Source organism: Aptenodytes forsteri, unplaced genomic scaffold, assembly GCF_000699145.1.
Source record: "Aptenodytes forsteri isolate BGI_AS27 unplaced genomic scaffold, ASM69914v1 Scaffold81, whole genome shotgun sequence".
Lineage (NCBI taxonomy): Eukaryota > Metazoa > Chordata > Aves > Sphenisciformes > Spheniscidae > Aptenodytes > Aptenodytes forsteri.
The window spans coordinates 3,067,811-3,082,102 of record NW_008795259.1 but is presented as its reverse complement, the minus strand read 5'-3'; the positions used below and the strand labels follow the sequence as shown (position 1 = coordinate 3,082,102).

The 14,292-nt window shown below is 43.9% G+C and overlaps 1 protein-coding gene across 1 annotated transcript in view; it reads right to left on the bottom strand.

The window, feature by feature from the left end:
• SLC22A23 (solute carrier family 22 member 23) overlaps positions 1-14,292 on the bottom strand; it is a 121,229-nt gene that overhangs the window by 96,028 nt on the left and 10,909 nt on the right. Inside the window, exon 3 of the mRNA XM_009279232.2 lies at positions 3,277-3,380. Coding sequence (XP_009277507.1) covers positions 3,277-3,380 — 104 coding nt within the window. The remainder of the gene's footprint in view (positions 1-3,276; positions 3,381-14,292) is intronic.

Genomic DNA, 14,292 nt, shown 5'->3' with positions numbered 1-14,292 from the left:
CTCATGCTTAGCAGACATCAGTTCCCTTCTTCCCCTCCTCCTACTCTCTTTACTCAAGGTTATCCATCATTAGGACATAGAATTTCTCCTAACATTATACAAGTTATGCAGATGAATGGTTGCTGCTAATGAAGAATCAGGAAATCCAAGACCCTCCTTGGCCTGTGAAAGCCAACTGAGGCCAGATAAGCCCTCTGGTAAGAGGCACCATCAGCACCTCCTCCCAGACACAAAACTAGTCTCCTTCCTCACCAAGGCATGCAGTACATTCCTCAAAAATCAAAACTCCAGAGCAGCTATCAGCCATACATTTGGTGATCCAGCAGCGTTTTGACAGGATGGTGTCTTAGAGTATCAAAAAAGCCTTTTATGTGTAGATAGAGTTATCTGACTAACAGTACATGGAAATGCTTGTGAGAAATCAAACCACAGACAATCTCCCTAGTAAAACAGCCCCAGGATGCTATCTGCTGCCATCCAAACTATTCCAGAGAGAGATTTCCGTGCCACGAAAGTCTCAGCCTGCACTGCATACTATTATGCAGATCAAATGCTAAATGCTGCCTGCACAGATAAATAACTAGGGATACAAGCAACCCCAGGCTTTTGAAGAATCTGCAATCCACACAGTGTGATATGCAGATGCATCAAAAAGATACTCCTAACGTAGTCAGAGTTGCACCACAGGGGGAAAGTGAATGGGTTTGATGACAAGACCCGCTCTTCGCATGCTCCTACACATGTACCTTGCCACCCTCAAAAGACTAAGCTTTGCTCTTGCAGCTGATCAAATTGCTCTTCCCATGCTGTTCTTTGCAGGTTTTGGGACTTGAACTGGCACAAACGCTCCAAAAAGCACCAGAGCAGGTGCAAAGCAGGGGCAGTACTGGGAAATGAGAGGCAGAGACCCACTGTCTTGATGCTACGTGAACACCAAGCCCACCTGCTCCAGAAGGAAGCCTTCCACAGAAACCTCAACAGCCTCTGTCCAGAGCAGGCAAAATTGCCAGCAGTGCTCTGCCTGTTGAACAAGTAACTTATTCAGGCATTGGACACAGTTGGTCTTCACACAGCCGAACTTGTTTACAGACCTTCTTCCTATAGATTTTCCACACACAGATATCCCAGCGTGCACACCTACTGCATTTTGAACATAGCCCACTCAGTTTACTTAGCAAATTACCTTAATATAGTCTACACCTTTACCACATACAGCTTTAAAAGCTTTCTTTCAAAAAGGAAAAGCAAAGCCCCAAACCCTAATGGTACAAAAAACCCAAACCATCTTCTAATTATCTAAACTGGAGAGTGGTATATAAGTGAAGTGAAAACAGATTTTGAAAGTTTGTAACACTTTTATACATTACTCTGTTTAATCTCCCCTGCTCTTGCTTGAGACCAACATCCTTTTTTCCTTCTTTTTCTCTTTTTAAAGGTACAATCCCCTTTGTATCTGTCCCTCCACACAACCTCCTGCCCTAGTGGAAACTCAAGTTGTGACTAAATAGCAAAGTAAATCCCATTTAGGTCTTCTTTTACGAGCCCCAAACGCTACCGCTAAATGACAAAAAGACTATCCAGTGCAGGATCCCTGCTGGGTCAGTTAGATCAGATGGCAAGGATGGGGACTGAAGAGGAGCACGAGGACTGGCTTTGGTGGCAGCAAACCATATCCTTTCTGGTCACCCATGAAAGGGCAAGGGGGTCACTGTTCCCCCCAGCCACCAAGTTACCCTTTTTCTTTGCACCACAGCTGGAAACCAGATTCTCCTTAAGCTCTCCTAAACTCACTACAAAAAAAAAAAAAAAAAAGAGAGAAAAATACCTCATTTTTATATCAGGGTAATTTTATGCTGCATTAGCTCAGCTAAGCAGCTTGCAGAAGTATCTGACAAGCACACGTGGCAGCACAAAGTACACGCTAGGGACACAAATGGATGGGAGAACAGGATGCTCCTTTTGGTGGCAGAGAGCTATTAAATGTGCTTACTGCAATTCTCTCTTGAAGCCAGTGCCTTAGGCAACAAGTTGTTCACTTATTTGTGACTTATTTGTCAATCATAGCAGCATTTTCCTAACTTGGGAATAAGTCTGCTTTCTCCACACTGATTCCTTTTTAGGAAAACTGAGCAAGATTCCTCATTCACTTCCCTACTGTACTTTCTACGTGTTGTTAAAGCCCTGTTTTAATTTGGTATTTTAATCAAATTCAACTGTATTCATCATGCATGTCCCCTACTTCACTGAAAATTCGTGATTCCTCACTTGCCTAAAAATTTTAAGTGACTATTCAAGAACTAAGAAGCAATTTTGCTACAAATGCTTGAGCCAAATTATTGCACAGCTGGAGGGGACCTTTTCTCTCCCAACTAACTGGTGAGTTGCTGAGGCTTTGTAAGATTTCCCTAACAGGCAACTCTTCTTCTTCCTTTCCTGTTTTAATGAATGGCAAAAGAGTTAACTTGGGGCCATTTAAAGCACCAACATTGGCAACTGTGCTGGAAACCACTGAAATGACTGGGACAGCATCGCGGAGCTATTGTTTCAGATGCTGCAAGTTTCCATTGAAATCACTTGAGTCATGCCTTTGATCCCTCCCCCCCCTTTTGCACTACAAGACCCTTTCTTTAAATAAAAGCTGAACTCTCAGAATAACCAGGGTATCCAATAATGTTTTCACTACTGCAATTTAAGGAACTGCACTCTATGCTTTTAAATTTAATACCCCAATATTAACAGCACATAAGTCAGCAATTCCTTAACACTACATCAAAATGTTTGCTTAACAAGAACTTAAAAAATAGAACAATAGAAAGGTTTGCAAAAAACAGCCTTCTACCCCCTGAAAAATACTGTGTAAGCACAAGGTTGACATTACACTAGTCTCGTATTCAGTCAAATCAATGCCCCTCCCAATTTCTTTTGGCTGTAGCTCTTGGTTAACAAAAAAGCAAGCCCTAAACTAAAGACTTCACTTGTATAATTAGAAAATACTTAATTCTGTACTAGCTTTACAGCTGTAATAAATTGTGTTGGCGGGAAATAACTAAGTCAACTATCAAATAGCTTATTTTCATGTTATTTACTTTGATATAAATTACGCAGGTCAAGCAATTAACACAGTTTTAAACTGTTTATTCATCATGCTTCTTTCACAAAGTGAGAAAAATCATTATGCAAAGGTTCTTCATGAATATAAAGTAGAAGAAAATCTAAACAATATTTAATATTGTTATTTATTTATAGTTACATTGCATCAAAAGATTTTTCACTTACCAGTCAGCTATACATCCTGTTATTAAGTGGCCGAAGATTAATCCTACCAGTAGGGAGAATTTAGCAATGTGAACTTTCCAGGCAGAATCACAAACAAGATCCCACTGGAAGAAAAAGACAGATAAACTGAAATAAATTGGTTATTCTCAGATGCGTTTAAACATACTAACGTTGGTATAGAGCTTCTTCCAAATTTCAGTCCTAGCAGGAGCGCATGGAAATGGCAGAGGAAAGCTTTCCCCCTCAAGTCAAAACCCGGACCCCAAGCAGCAAATTAAAGACTTGTTTACTTCAGTGAGCTTTATCAGGCCCTTAACTATAAAATGACAACATCCAACGCTCAAGTCTCCCCCTCTCCAGGCCACATGAGTTTAGACTAAGTGGCATATCTCCAATATTGGCAGTACTGATGTAGCTGAGCGTCTCACCGTAGCAGGCCCAGACACCTACTACCAGAGCCCCGCGAAGCCCACCGGCAGCGAGCCCGACCATTTAAGAGCAAGTTCTCCTATTGACCTCCTGAGGGCCGCTTGGAAACATGGGGAAAAGCAGCTGCTTTGCCACAGACCCCTGGTGGCCGTTAGCTCCAAGCTCCCAAGGACAAAGCGTCACGACGCTTTTGCTTTCAGAAAAGCATCCCGGTTCCCCAGGCGGTGGAAGGGGATGAAGATTGACCAACGGCACGGCTCGCCAAACCAGGTCTGAAAAGCCAAGTCCAGACAGGGCAGCCGGAGAGCCCAGCGCAGCCACGCGACTCCTTGGGACAGCAGCTCCCACAGCGACATTTCACAGCTCAGACAGAGGCTGAACCTCCACACTAAAGCTACGCCTGATACTGAAATTACCCTTTCTGTCCAAAGGAAGAGAAAATGGACCATTTTGGGCACCCCCTCATTAGGGCACTGCCTTATTCCCATGAGAAAGATGGGAACAGCAAGGTTTCTAGTAAGGCTTCCCTAAACTCCAAGACATTTTCCTCTGAGGCATTAGACTGCGCCTCAGGGGAGCCAGGCTGCATTCCTGGCTTTAGCCCAACATCCTCATTGCCCTCAGACATGTAACTTAATCCCTCTTATGTGTAAAGTGTGGATAGTACTATTGTACCCTTGAATAAATGTAGGAAGATATGTTTGTTCGTGGTTTGTGAAGTGTTCAAATATTGATGGTAATGGGAGCCATGCACATTTCATGAAAAATAAGTACAGCTAACTTTGGAGAGTCAGATACTCCAGAACTGAAACTTTGCAGAATAAATGGCTGTTCGTGTGTAATGTAATAGTAGCAGCCCTTCTGACACCAGTAACTGAAGTTTCATGGCCAAAAACGCAATGTAAAAGTATGCAATTTATTTTTAAGAGTCAGATGCAACTTCAAAAGAAAGGAAAGCTTCCCTCAAAAGAGTTCAATTAGGTGCGCTGCTCTTTTAAGCATTTCCATGACATAGAGCCCTTCCACAAATAAGGCTAGCTCTGACTCAGCCCCCTCGTTCAACATCACAGGAGATGTCCTCCCTATAATATACCATCTCCCCAAGAAGTATAGCACTTTTGTGGCCAAAAGAAACATGCCAGCTTTCAGGCCCAGGCTTTTTGTTTTAGTTAAATGTATTTTTGAGTTCCTCACTGTACTGACTTGTAGAAGTTGGGACATACATGTCTGATCCTCCAACCTACAGACTGAAGGCACTGAGGAACCAAAAGTAGTATGAGCAAGTATTTTTTCCACCAAATAGCTATGAATTATTTGCAGCAAACAGCTCAGCAAGGCAGTGAGAATTGCTCTCCGAAGATGCTGACTTTTTAGAAGTATTTAGCAAGTGGGGGAAATGTAATTCCTAATATTTGCAATTATAGAACCCATCTCCAGTTAGCAAAGAAAAGTACCTGCCCAGACAAGCCGCAAACAAAACAAAATTCAGGAAATACATCTGAGCTCCAGGCAGGCTTTCAAATGCTCTGGGTTTATTTTCACAATCCAGAAGGTGTATATGCTGCTTAAAACTGAGAAATCATTTCCGTTTGTAGAGAACAAATTAAGTTTATTAAAAAGTCGTATTTATACAAGAACATTTTTTTAAAGGCAATCTCTACAAGTTGTTAATTTTTAATTTTATTGCTGTCAGAGGGACGGTGATGTCATCCAAGCGCAAAAAGAAAAAGCAGATATCCCGGTGCCTTTTCATTTTCACAGCTCACTATTGCTAGTCAAAGAGAGCCAGCCCTTGCATGAGCCCCAGGCAGAGAATGTGCAGTACCAGATTACACGTAGGTAAAGGTTCATGAGATTTTGGCTCTTCCAACCATGAAGGGCCGTTGTGAAATTTCAGGCCAGGACAACAGATGTCAAACCACTTTGGCACACTGGCACACAGAGTAAGAGTTTAAAAGCAGAAGAAAAGTCAATCTATCAGCACGTCCTTCAGTGCTGCCTAAAATGCACCCACTCCTTTTGATAACTTATTTGCGAGTCATCGTTTGTTTGTTTTTAAGGCTATTGCCCAACTCCCCAGCTGCTCTGAAAATAAAAACAAGTATTTCCTTGCAAATCCTGCATCTGGGCCCTTCCTGCCCTTGGTTAAGCACCCACTCTGCAGGCCAGCATAAATCAGAGCTGATCCCCCAAGCCCACAAGGGCAGCCTAACACGGGTGCTGACAGACGCAGGCAGCCCCTGACCTTCCCCGAATCTCTCGCTCTCCAAAACCCTCAGAACTCGTAAATAGGGAAACGGTGAAATATTTCAACAGTTGCTTTTACACAAACTTCCAGAGAATCTGCCACAACCCCAAATTACTCGCTCAGTACTCAGAGCTCAAGCATACCCCAGTTTCTCCTCCGGCAGCTGTCACAAACCAGAGAGGTTGCCGTGAAGCAGTTATCCAGAATAAATTCGGCAGGACAATGGTGGGTGCCACCAGGGCATTCAACTCGCAAAAAGACAGAAGAATAAGGAGAGGGCACAAAAGAAAAATGGATGCTGCAGTCAAAAGCAGCCTCAGGTAAAGATGACATTAATAGGACAAAATACATATTTAATAGCTAGTGTATCGTCCCACCCATCTTAACACAGCAACAGAGCAAACCAGCAAGGCTTTGTCATGCTGAAAGTGCAGGAATTTTGCCAGAGACCTGTGCTCCCCCTTCCCTTCCCCATGGAAAAGCCAAAGGCAGAGGACTGCAGCCTCAGCTTTGAAGAGCTAGAAATAAAGCAGGAACCATTATATAGCATCAACGCTGTCTCTCCCCTTACATACACCTGGGCTCGGCAGAGCAGAGAGTATTTGACACGTGCCCACACGGCACAGCCGTGCCCGGAGCTGTGGCAGGTCCTCTGTAAGTGCCAGTAGTTTCATCCCGCAAACACGACACTCAAATTTGCTCCACAGAGAAAGGAGTGACAGGCTTCCATGTCCCTGCAGAACAAAACGCTGGGCTGGACAGCGCTGATGACAGTTCAAGTGGCACTCCAAGTAAATCTGCACTGGGAGATTGTTTTGGCTGGAGACTAGACAGTAATCCTCTACTGCCTCTTACAAAAGGTAGATTAATCTGTTACAAGCAGGGAGACTGTTAAATCCTGTAACTGCTCTGGCTGAATCCCTTGGTGTCCCACTTGGGAGTTAAGAGCGCCCAGCCTAAAGGAAGGATGCTGCTAAATTTACAGTGCTCCGTGGGATTTCTTTTTGTGTCCCTGGGTTTTGTCTGCTTTCTGTCCTCCATCCATCCTCCTAATGCAAGATATCTGATAAAGTGACTTGCTAAACCAATAGGAGTGTATTGTTATGCTGAAACAAAAATAACTATATACAAAATATGCCGCTGGAAAGGGAACATTTAAAAACCAAAAGCTTTTTTCATAGCAGTACAGCAATGTAGAGAATTTGCCACCTATGCAGATGTGCAATATATTGCAAGTGTTTTTTTCATGTTGTGACAGCATTTTTTTTGTCAAAGCTTAAGGAGTCACACCTTCAGGATCCTAATGTTTAATTGATATCAGTGAGTCACCACCCATGCTGTGAGTCACTATGCTTCACATCAAGATGGAGGACTATTTGAAAATGAGATGCTTGGGAAGACATCTGGCAAAAGGTAATGCACCCAAAAAGTAACCATCCTGTAACTTCTTTATAAGGGGTGAAAATCTGGACATGGCTCGTGCAGTGAGTCAGTATTTGCACTGAAGTTATAAAAGTCACAAATGTAAAGTCTGCTGCATGTTTGTTACTACAAACACAAGCTGTCTCAATTAAGGGCTCCTGCCTCGAAAGCACTTGTCCTCCAGAGGCTGTAACGCTGTCTGTGGCATCTAAGCACACTGAATACCCACTGCAAAAAGGTCATAATAAGATGCCTACCAAGGATTTGGTTTGTACTACCTTCACCCTGATTGCATGGAAAAGTGCAAGGCAGACCCTTCTGTCCTAAAAAGAGAAAATTGACAAGAGGAGAAATGCTCTGGTCCAACACTTGCCCGGAACCTGGCACAAAGAGCCCACGAGAGGGGAGCTGGACACGCAAACCCTCTCCCCACACTGTGGGTTCACAGTCCGTTTCCAATGACCAATGCCCCGATCGCTGCTGAAAGAAAACAGACCCTTCCCCAGACAGCCTGCAGGTGGATCGTAGCTCTGCTCCGACTGCTCTCTGCATTGGTTTCAGCGCGAGGAGACCAGAGGGTCACCCACGCTGCTGCCTTGGAAGACCCTAAGCCAGGCACGAAGCTGCACCCTCGGTCCTTCCCCAGCCAGAGAGCACCCGGCTGCTGTGCTGGCCTTCACAGACTCCGTCCTGAGGCACGTAACATGCTCCACACACCACACGTGGCCTTTCAACCCCTAGAGAAAAGGTCCCACTTTGGGAGCCCCAGCCTCTACACATCACCTACGCCACAGCTTACCGTGGCAGCCCCAGGCCCCTCCTGGGGAAAAGCCACAAGCTTGCCTGCACGTTAGATGGCAATTTTAAGACCGGTAGATGAAAATAAGAATCTATCATTTGTCACTGAGGTCTGTGTGTGTTGGGTCTTGTCTTTCTTTGTTCCTCTCCTTCCTGTTTCATCTTTTTATAACCAAACCCTGTCAATTTTCCCTGCACAGCACTAGAATCCATCTTCTATATAAATACCTCGTCTAGTGAGCGTTTAAATTTATGATGCCTTCAGATTCTCTTAGAGTGTTTTTCTAAAAAAATATGAGCCACAAAGTTGTTTTTAAAAAGAATAAAATAATTAAAAAAAAAGTTATGCTTTTCATACAATATATGTAACAAAAAGCAAAACAGTCTCCAGGTACTTATTCCTAGAGGAAAAGCTCCAAGTCAGCAGACCAAGCACTAAAAAAAAAAAAACAAAACCAAACCAAAACCAAAAAACCCCCCAAACAAACAAATAGAAAAGCAAAAAAGTATACTATAATGTATCTATCACTAATGCCTTTTCCCAGTACTAAACTATCCGAGTAGTACTCATAGTTACAGCCACAGGAGACCACTGTACCAAGATTTTCCTCCAGGCTGCTACAGGACAACGCTTCTCTCCTCCCCTTCTCAACCCCCGGCCAAAGACGACACTCTGGCTGCATTTTTAATGGTAAAGAAAGTGTACAAGTTCCAGAAAATGCTGTGATGCTCAACTCTATACAAAATAACTGCGCAGTTAAACCACACTAAAAAGGTTGCAGGAGAAGCCTCCCAGAAGGATGTGCCAGCCCAACTGCAACACGTAAAGTTGGGGTGGTTTTACTGCCACAGGTGTCTCTGTATCTCCCTCTCAGCCACGGCAACAACAGAGCTTTTAAACTATTTAACCTTCAAGGTTCAGAGTAAGGATGCCTCTCCTTTGAGATCACAGCTGGGCAAAGCGCTCCCTGATCTGTATTTTAAGTGTCAATAAAGTGTTCTTGAGAACACCTGGCATTTTTTGACCACCAGTACAACCAGGTGGGTGGAAGTATCAAGAAGATCACATTTCAAAATGGGGACATTAAGAGTAGTAAAAAAAATAAACCAAGTAATCCTGGAAGACTTGAGAAGGTATAAAAATGAATGATTTCCTCTTTCTTTGACCAGCCACATTCAGGACCAAACATTTCCAGACTACATCTTTCCTTACATTTTTATCGGACACAACTGGACTTACCTGAAAACCAGAAGAGTCATTAAAAAAACCCCAAACAAACCACAAGAAAAAGAACAAACCACCTACTGAGAGGTTTTGTTGTTTGTTTTCTTTGAACAGCCACTCAAAGAAGCCTACACCACCTATGCTGGAATGCCTCAACCCATGACACAGTCAACACCTGACTTTTAAGCTACTTCCTCTCTGTGTGATGCTAGACCTCTAAGTGCTGAGTACATCTAACTTTCTTCAGCTTTATCATAAGTGGATGCTTTCGCTGAAAATCTTCGACCAGTGTCTGAGCGCTTAGGACCTCTTAAAGATAAATCCTTCTAAAACAAATTTCTACTGAGCAAGTACACACTGGTATTTTGAGAGGTTTATAACCATCCAATTTTGCAAGAACTTTTACTCAGGCAGCGAAAGAGATACTGTTGGTACCAGAGTATCACCTTTTGCTCAACAATCTGCCTCCTTCCCGTTCCCGACAAATCTGGGGTCCCTGTTCCCGTACACTGGAGCTTGCTAACTCAATAAATGCGATGGTTTGTTTTGTTCAGCTTTTTATCCAATTCATTTTTCTTACAGTGGGAACAACATTTTCTGCACTTTTCATTCTCAGAAACCAGTAAACCATTTCTGACCACGGCAGACACCTGGCAGGGAAAGCTGCAGCCCAGGAAAATCACTTGTGAACAGTGAACACAAGGTCACGTACACAGAAATTGTCAGGTTGCTTTAACTACAGACATGACCGACCGCCTGGGCAACGTACCATTTGAAAAATAAAGCGAAGAAACTACTTTTGACTACTACCACAAAGCCAAAGGTTTTGGGGACATGGGGAGCAAGGGGAGTGGGGAGAGAGAAAGAGGAGAGGACACGTGAGCCAGAGGACACGTGCTTAGCAGTCTTCCAAGAAAGATATAATTAGATCGTGCAGCTTTGTATGAAAGCAGTTTCATGTACCTATGAAAACAGTTTCCATCCCCGCAAAACAGTACAGGACTGCACAACTGTGGACTTCACAAATTTCCCTAATGGTTTCTGAAGTTTAACGTAGTTAAAGTTGCTGAAATACATCCTTCAAAACTGCATTTTCCGACACGCGCGACTTAGCTGTGAAATTTCCACATTAATTTTTGAAGTGTATGTTTTTTAAGTCTGGTATTTCAGCCTTAAAAATAAAGCACACAGGCTCGGTGCCACGCTGCCACAAATCACTGCATGAACACTGATACATAAAACAGCACTTCCTCCTGGTTTGCAAACTTCAACTCCGTTGTGAAGATGGGACACCTAAGGCACAGGTTGTGTCAAGCTGCTTGCAATCAGAGAGGCAGAGATTATATTAATTACCTCAGGGTAACCAGGCTGTCCCCACTACGCCCCACAGGGCGACGCTGTCCTGCTCGCACCCAGTACGTGCGTGGCCCCATTCCCCTGCCCAGCAGCAGAAAGGCGATGCTGACAGCAGACGCATCACTGTAGCATCTCCTGCCTGCATCCACCGAAGCAGCGCCAGGCTGCCAGCCGAGCTGCACCGCACACATCTGCGTGCCCTGTGTCATATCTAACGCCTTTCAGTCATGGATCACCTGTAAGAGCCATCTCCCCAGCGTGGTGAGATGGCTCAAGCAACACTGCAATCACAAAACAAGCCTAAAACTTCAAATATGCTAAAGGACACAAATTGACTTCGTTTCAGAGCCAGTAAACTAACCTGGACAAGACTTTAAATTGAATGCTCTGCACTAAGTTATTCCTTAGTCTATGCCATAAGCAAAAAAGACCCTCCAAGCTATCCAGCGAGCACATCAGCAGAGTCCCAAGATAATGAGATGCCACCTGAAACACTGCAAAACTGAAAAGTTTCATCTACCCTTCAACTTCACACTTTAATCAGGAGCAATTAGCTCTTCTGTTCCCAACCTTGCTCTCATCACAGATCTGTTTCTTTTCCCCACTGGGAGAGGGAAGAAGGAAGTTTGCTAAGTAAATAATCATCACTAATATGCTAACAATTAAAATATGATTTGTTAATCATATGACAGTCTTCTGAATACTCAAAATGATTAAATTAATTTTAGTAGCATCGATATACCACCCACTTCACCACCACTACTACTTTTATTTTCAGTAGCAGGAGTTCCCTTTATTCCGAGACATTTTGATCTTCTCCAGCCTTCGCCCTCCCCAGATTAGTCAACTAACTTGTTTCTCAGCTGATGCAATCTGCTTCGCTTTTTCCAACGCCATAATGTCATCTAACATCAAAGAGTTGGGAGATACAAAATCTTGCTTGCAGCTTTCATGAACACTATAGTCATAACTTTCCAGAAAGCAGGATCAGGATATTTCCATCTCTCTTTTACACCTCCATACTGCAATTAAGCATCTTTTCTACACATATTCTGACATCATTAGGAGCCACTGTCACAAAACTGACTTTAATTTTAAACCTGTTCTTTGCTATAAGACCTGTAGCTGTTTGCCTCCCTCTGCCTGCATGAAAAGACCAGGAGCAACAATGCCCATCACTAGGACTGACTGAGACACACACAGAAAAATGGTTTTTGAGTACCATCCCTCAATTTTCAGCTGACAACAACCTTTATTCTGAACAAGGTACGTGCTGCTGGGACTGACTTCGCAACCAAACTAAATAAAAAGTTAAACTAGTTTTCAAATTTTTATTTACAACAGGTCTAAGCACTGTAAATAGAAGCCATATGTAAAAAACCCCCAACATTTTAGTTAAATATTAACATTTGCTATCATCTGATTATCGAAAACAAGTTAACACTGTGAGGACTGGTATTTTTCAGGCTGCCAAAACCACGCGTGCATAAAACATACTGCATGTGTGCAGCCTTGAGAGGGCTGACATGGCAAAACCTAATTTACTACCTTATTGGGCCTTTTTAAAAATCGGGGGAAAAAACCCTGAAAATGTCAAGCATGGCATAAAACTCTGAAATGGAGAAGGGGGAGGGAGGAGACAAGAGGAGGAAGCCATTCCTCATGAGAAATACTTGCTCAAAGTCACGTAGATAAAAAGATCAGACACCTTAATTTTGACATGCAATTATTGCTGCCGTGACCCTGCCCTCTCATCATTTGAGGACTACAGCTATTATAACTCGGGCAAGAAGAAAAGGAGAGGGAGAGGGGGAAAAAAGAAGGTCTGGTATTAATTCAGACTTAAATAAATATTAAGGGAAAGGAAAAAAGGAGAAAAATATTCCACTTGTTTTACAAATCAAAATAAGAAACTGGTCTGTCAAGCTTGTATTGTTCAAGCAGACAATGTTTTACACAGCCCTGGGAGACACAGCAGGGGAAAAGGTCTTATGGTTTAATTTACATTCCCTATCCTTAATAATATTTGTAGGGTGGACATTGTGACATTGTCTACATGTTTGTGGACTTCGGTCTGGAGGCCAGGAGGAGACCGGGCAGCTCCAGAGTGCTGCAGAGTAACAGGGAGACTGTACTTGAGCCAAAATGAATTCCTCCACAACTGTCTGGAGCCGAAAAACCTTTTCCAGGGAACCGGACCACCCTGCTCTGAAAACAGTGCGCAAGGGTAACTATAAATCACATGCTGCTGGACAAGGAGAACATACCGCTTCCCTGCATCTCACAAGTAGCATTCCTGATTCTCCCGGCTTTGATACTTGTGGATCTAGATAGGTGTCCCAGAAACAAGTATCAGGATATATTCACTTATTTAGTCTTTTGTTCTTGTGTTTCAGTAGAACAACTGGCATTTGGGGCTCTCCCAAATTAAAAGACAAAATAAAAATCTTAACAAAGCCTTGTACTACACATTGAATTATCCTCCCGAGGGGGAGATGAGGGAAAAAAAAAAAGAAGGAAAAAAAAAAGTCATCTCCACAGGAGCGAGTCCCACCCAGCCCATCGCCCCCTGAGCACATCTGCCCTTGCCTCATCAGCTCGCAGGGCAGGCAGGAGTTTCCACCCTGAACGCGCCAGTTGCACCAAACACAGGTGTGCACCGCAGCCAGCCACTGATCCATCTCCCGCCGCGTGGGAATAGGCACAGACCTACTGTGTTTTCCCAGCAGGTATGACGTGGCCCGGATCAGCGGGAGCTACTCAACGTGCACGTTAATCATCGCTGCCTGCCGGGTTTTACGAGCCGGGCACGGAGGCTCCGCAGCGCCCGCACTGGGCGTGGGCCAGTGCGGCTCCAGTGCGGCGCTGAGTGGTTATCAGATGCTGACATGGGTTTTGCCTGGATACTTCTGCAACACACCCCGATGACATGTTCCAGAAGGGGCTTGAACCTCCTTTCTCCCTCCTTCAGGTCCCTTCCTTCCCCCTTGACTTTAAAAGGGAATTCAGAGTGCACACAAGGTCACCTACTGTCAAAAGTCAACTGGAAAAAAAAAATAAAAATAAATTACATTATGAGAGCTAAGCACACATTTCAGAGTTGAGGCAACCAGAGCCCAAGAGAAGCTGCTCTGAGGGAATTCAGTGCAAGAATTGAATACTCAGCACTGCTGCAAAGCTGCAGCATCTTCCTATGCCAGGGTTCTCTGATCTTCTACACATCGTCTACAGCAAATCCCATTCCTTTCTTCCACAGCAAGATCTCAGCCTAATTAATTCCACAGTTACTCATGGGTAACCCAGCGCTGGCCAGGCTGTGCTGCAGAAGAGCGGGAGGAGGAAGGAGCGTGAAAGGGAGTGAGTAAGAGCAACTGTCCCAAGCAGGGATGCCAGGTAGCGTGGAGGGGAAACCAGGCAGAAACAAACAGGCTGACAGGGAAAACAAAAGACAAAATACCCCCAAGTTCTTCTCGGCAGGGCTGCTCTCAATCCCTTCATCCCCCCAGCCTGTACTGATATCGGGGGGTGCGACCCCGAT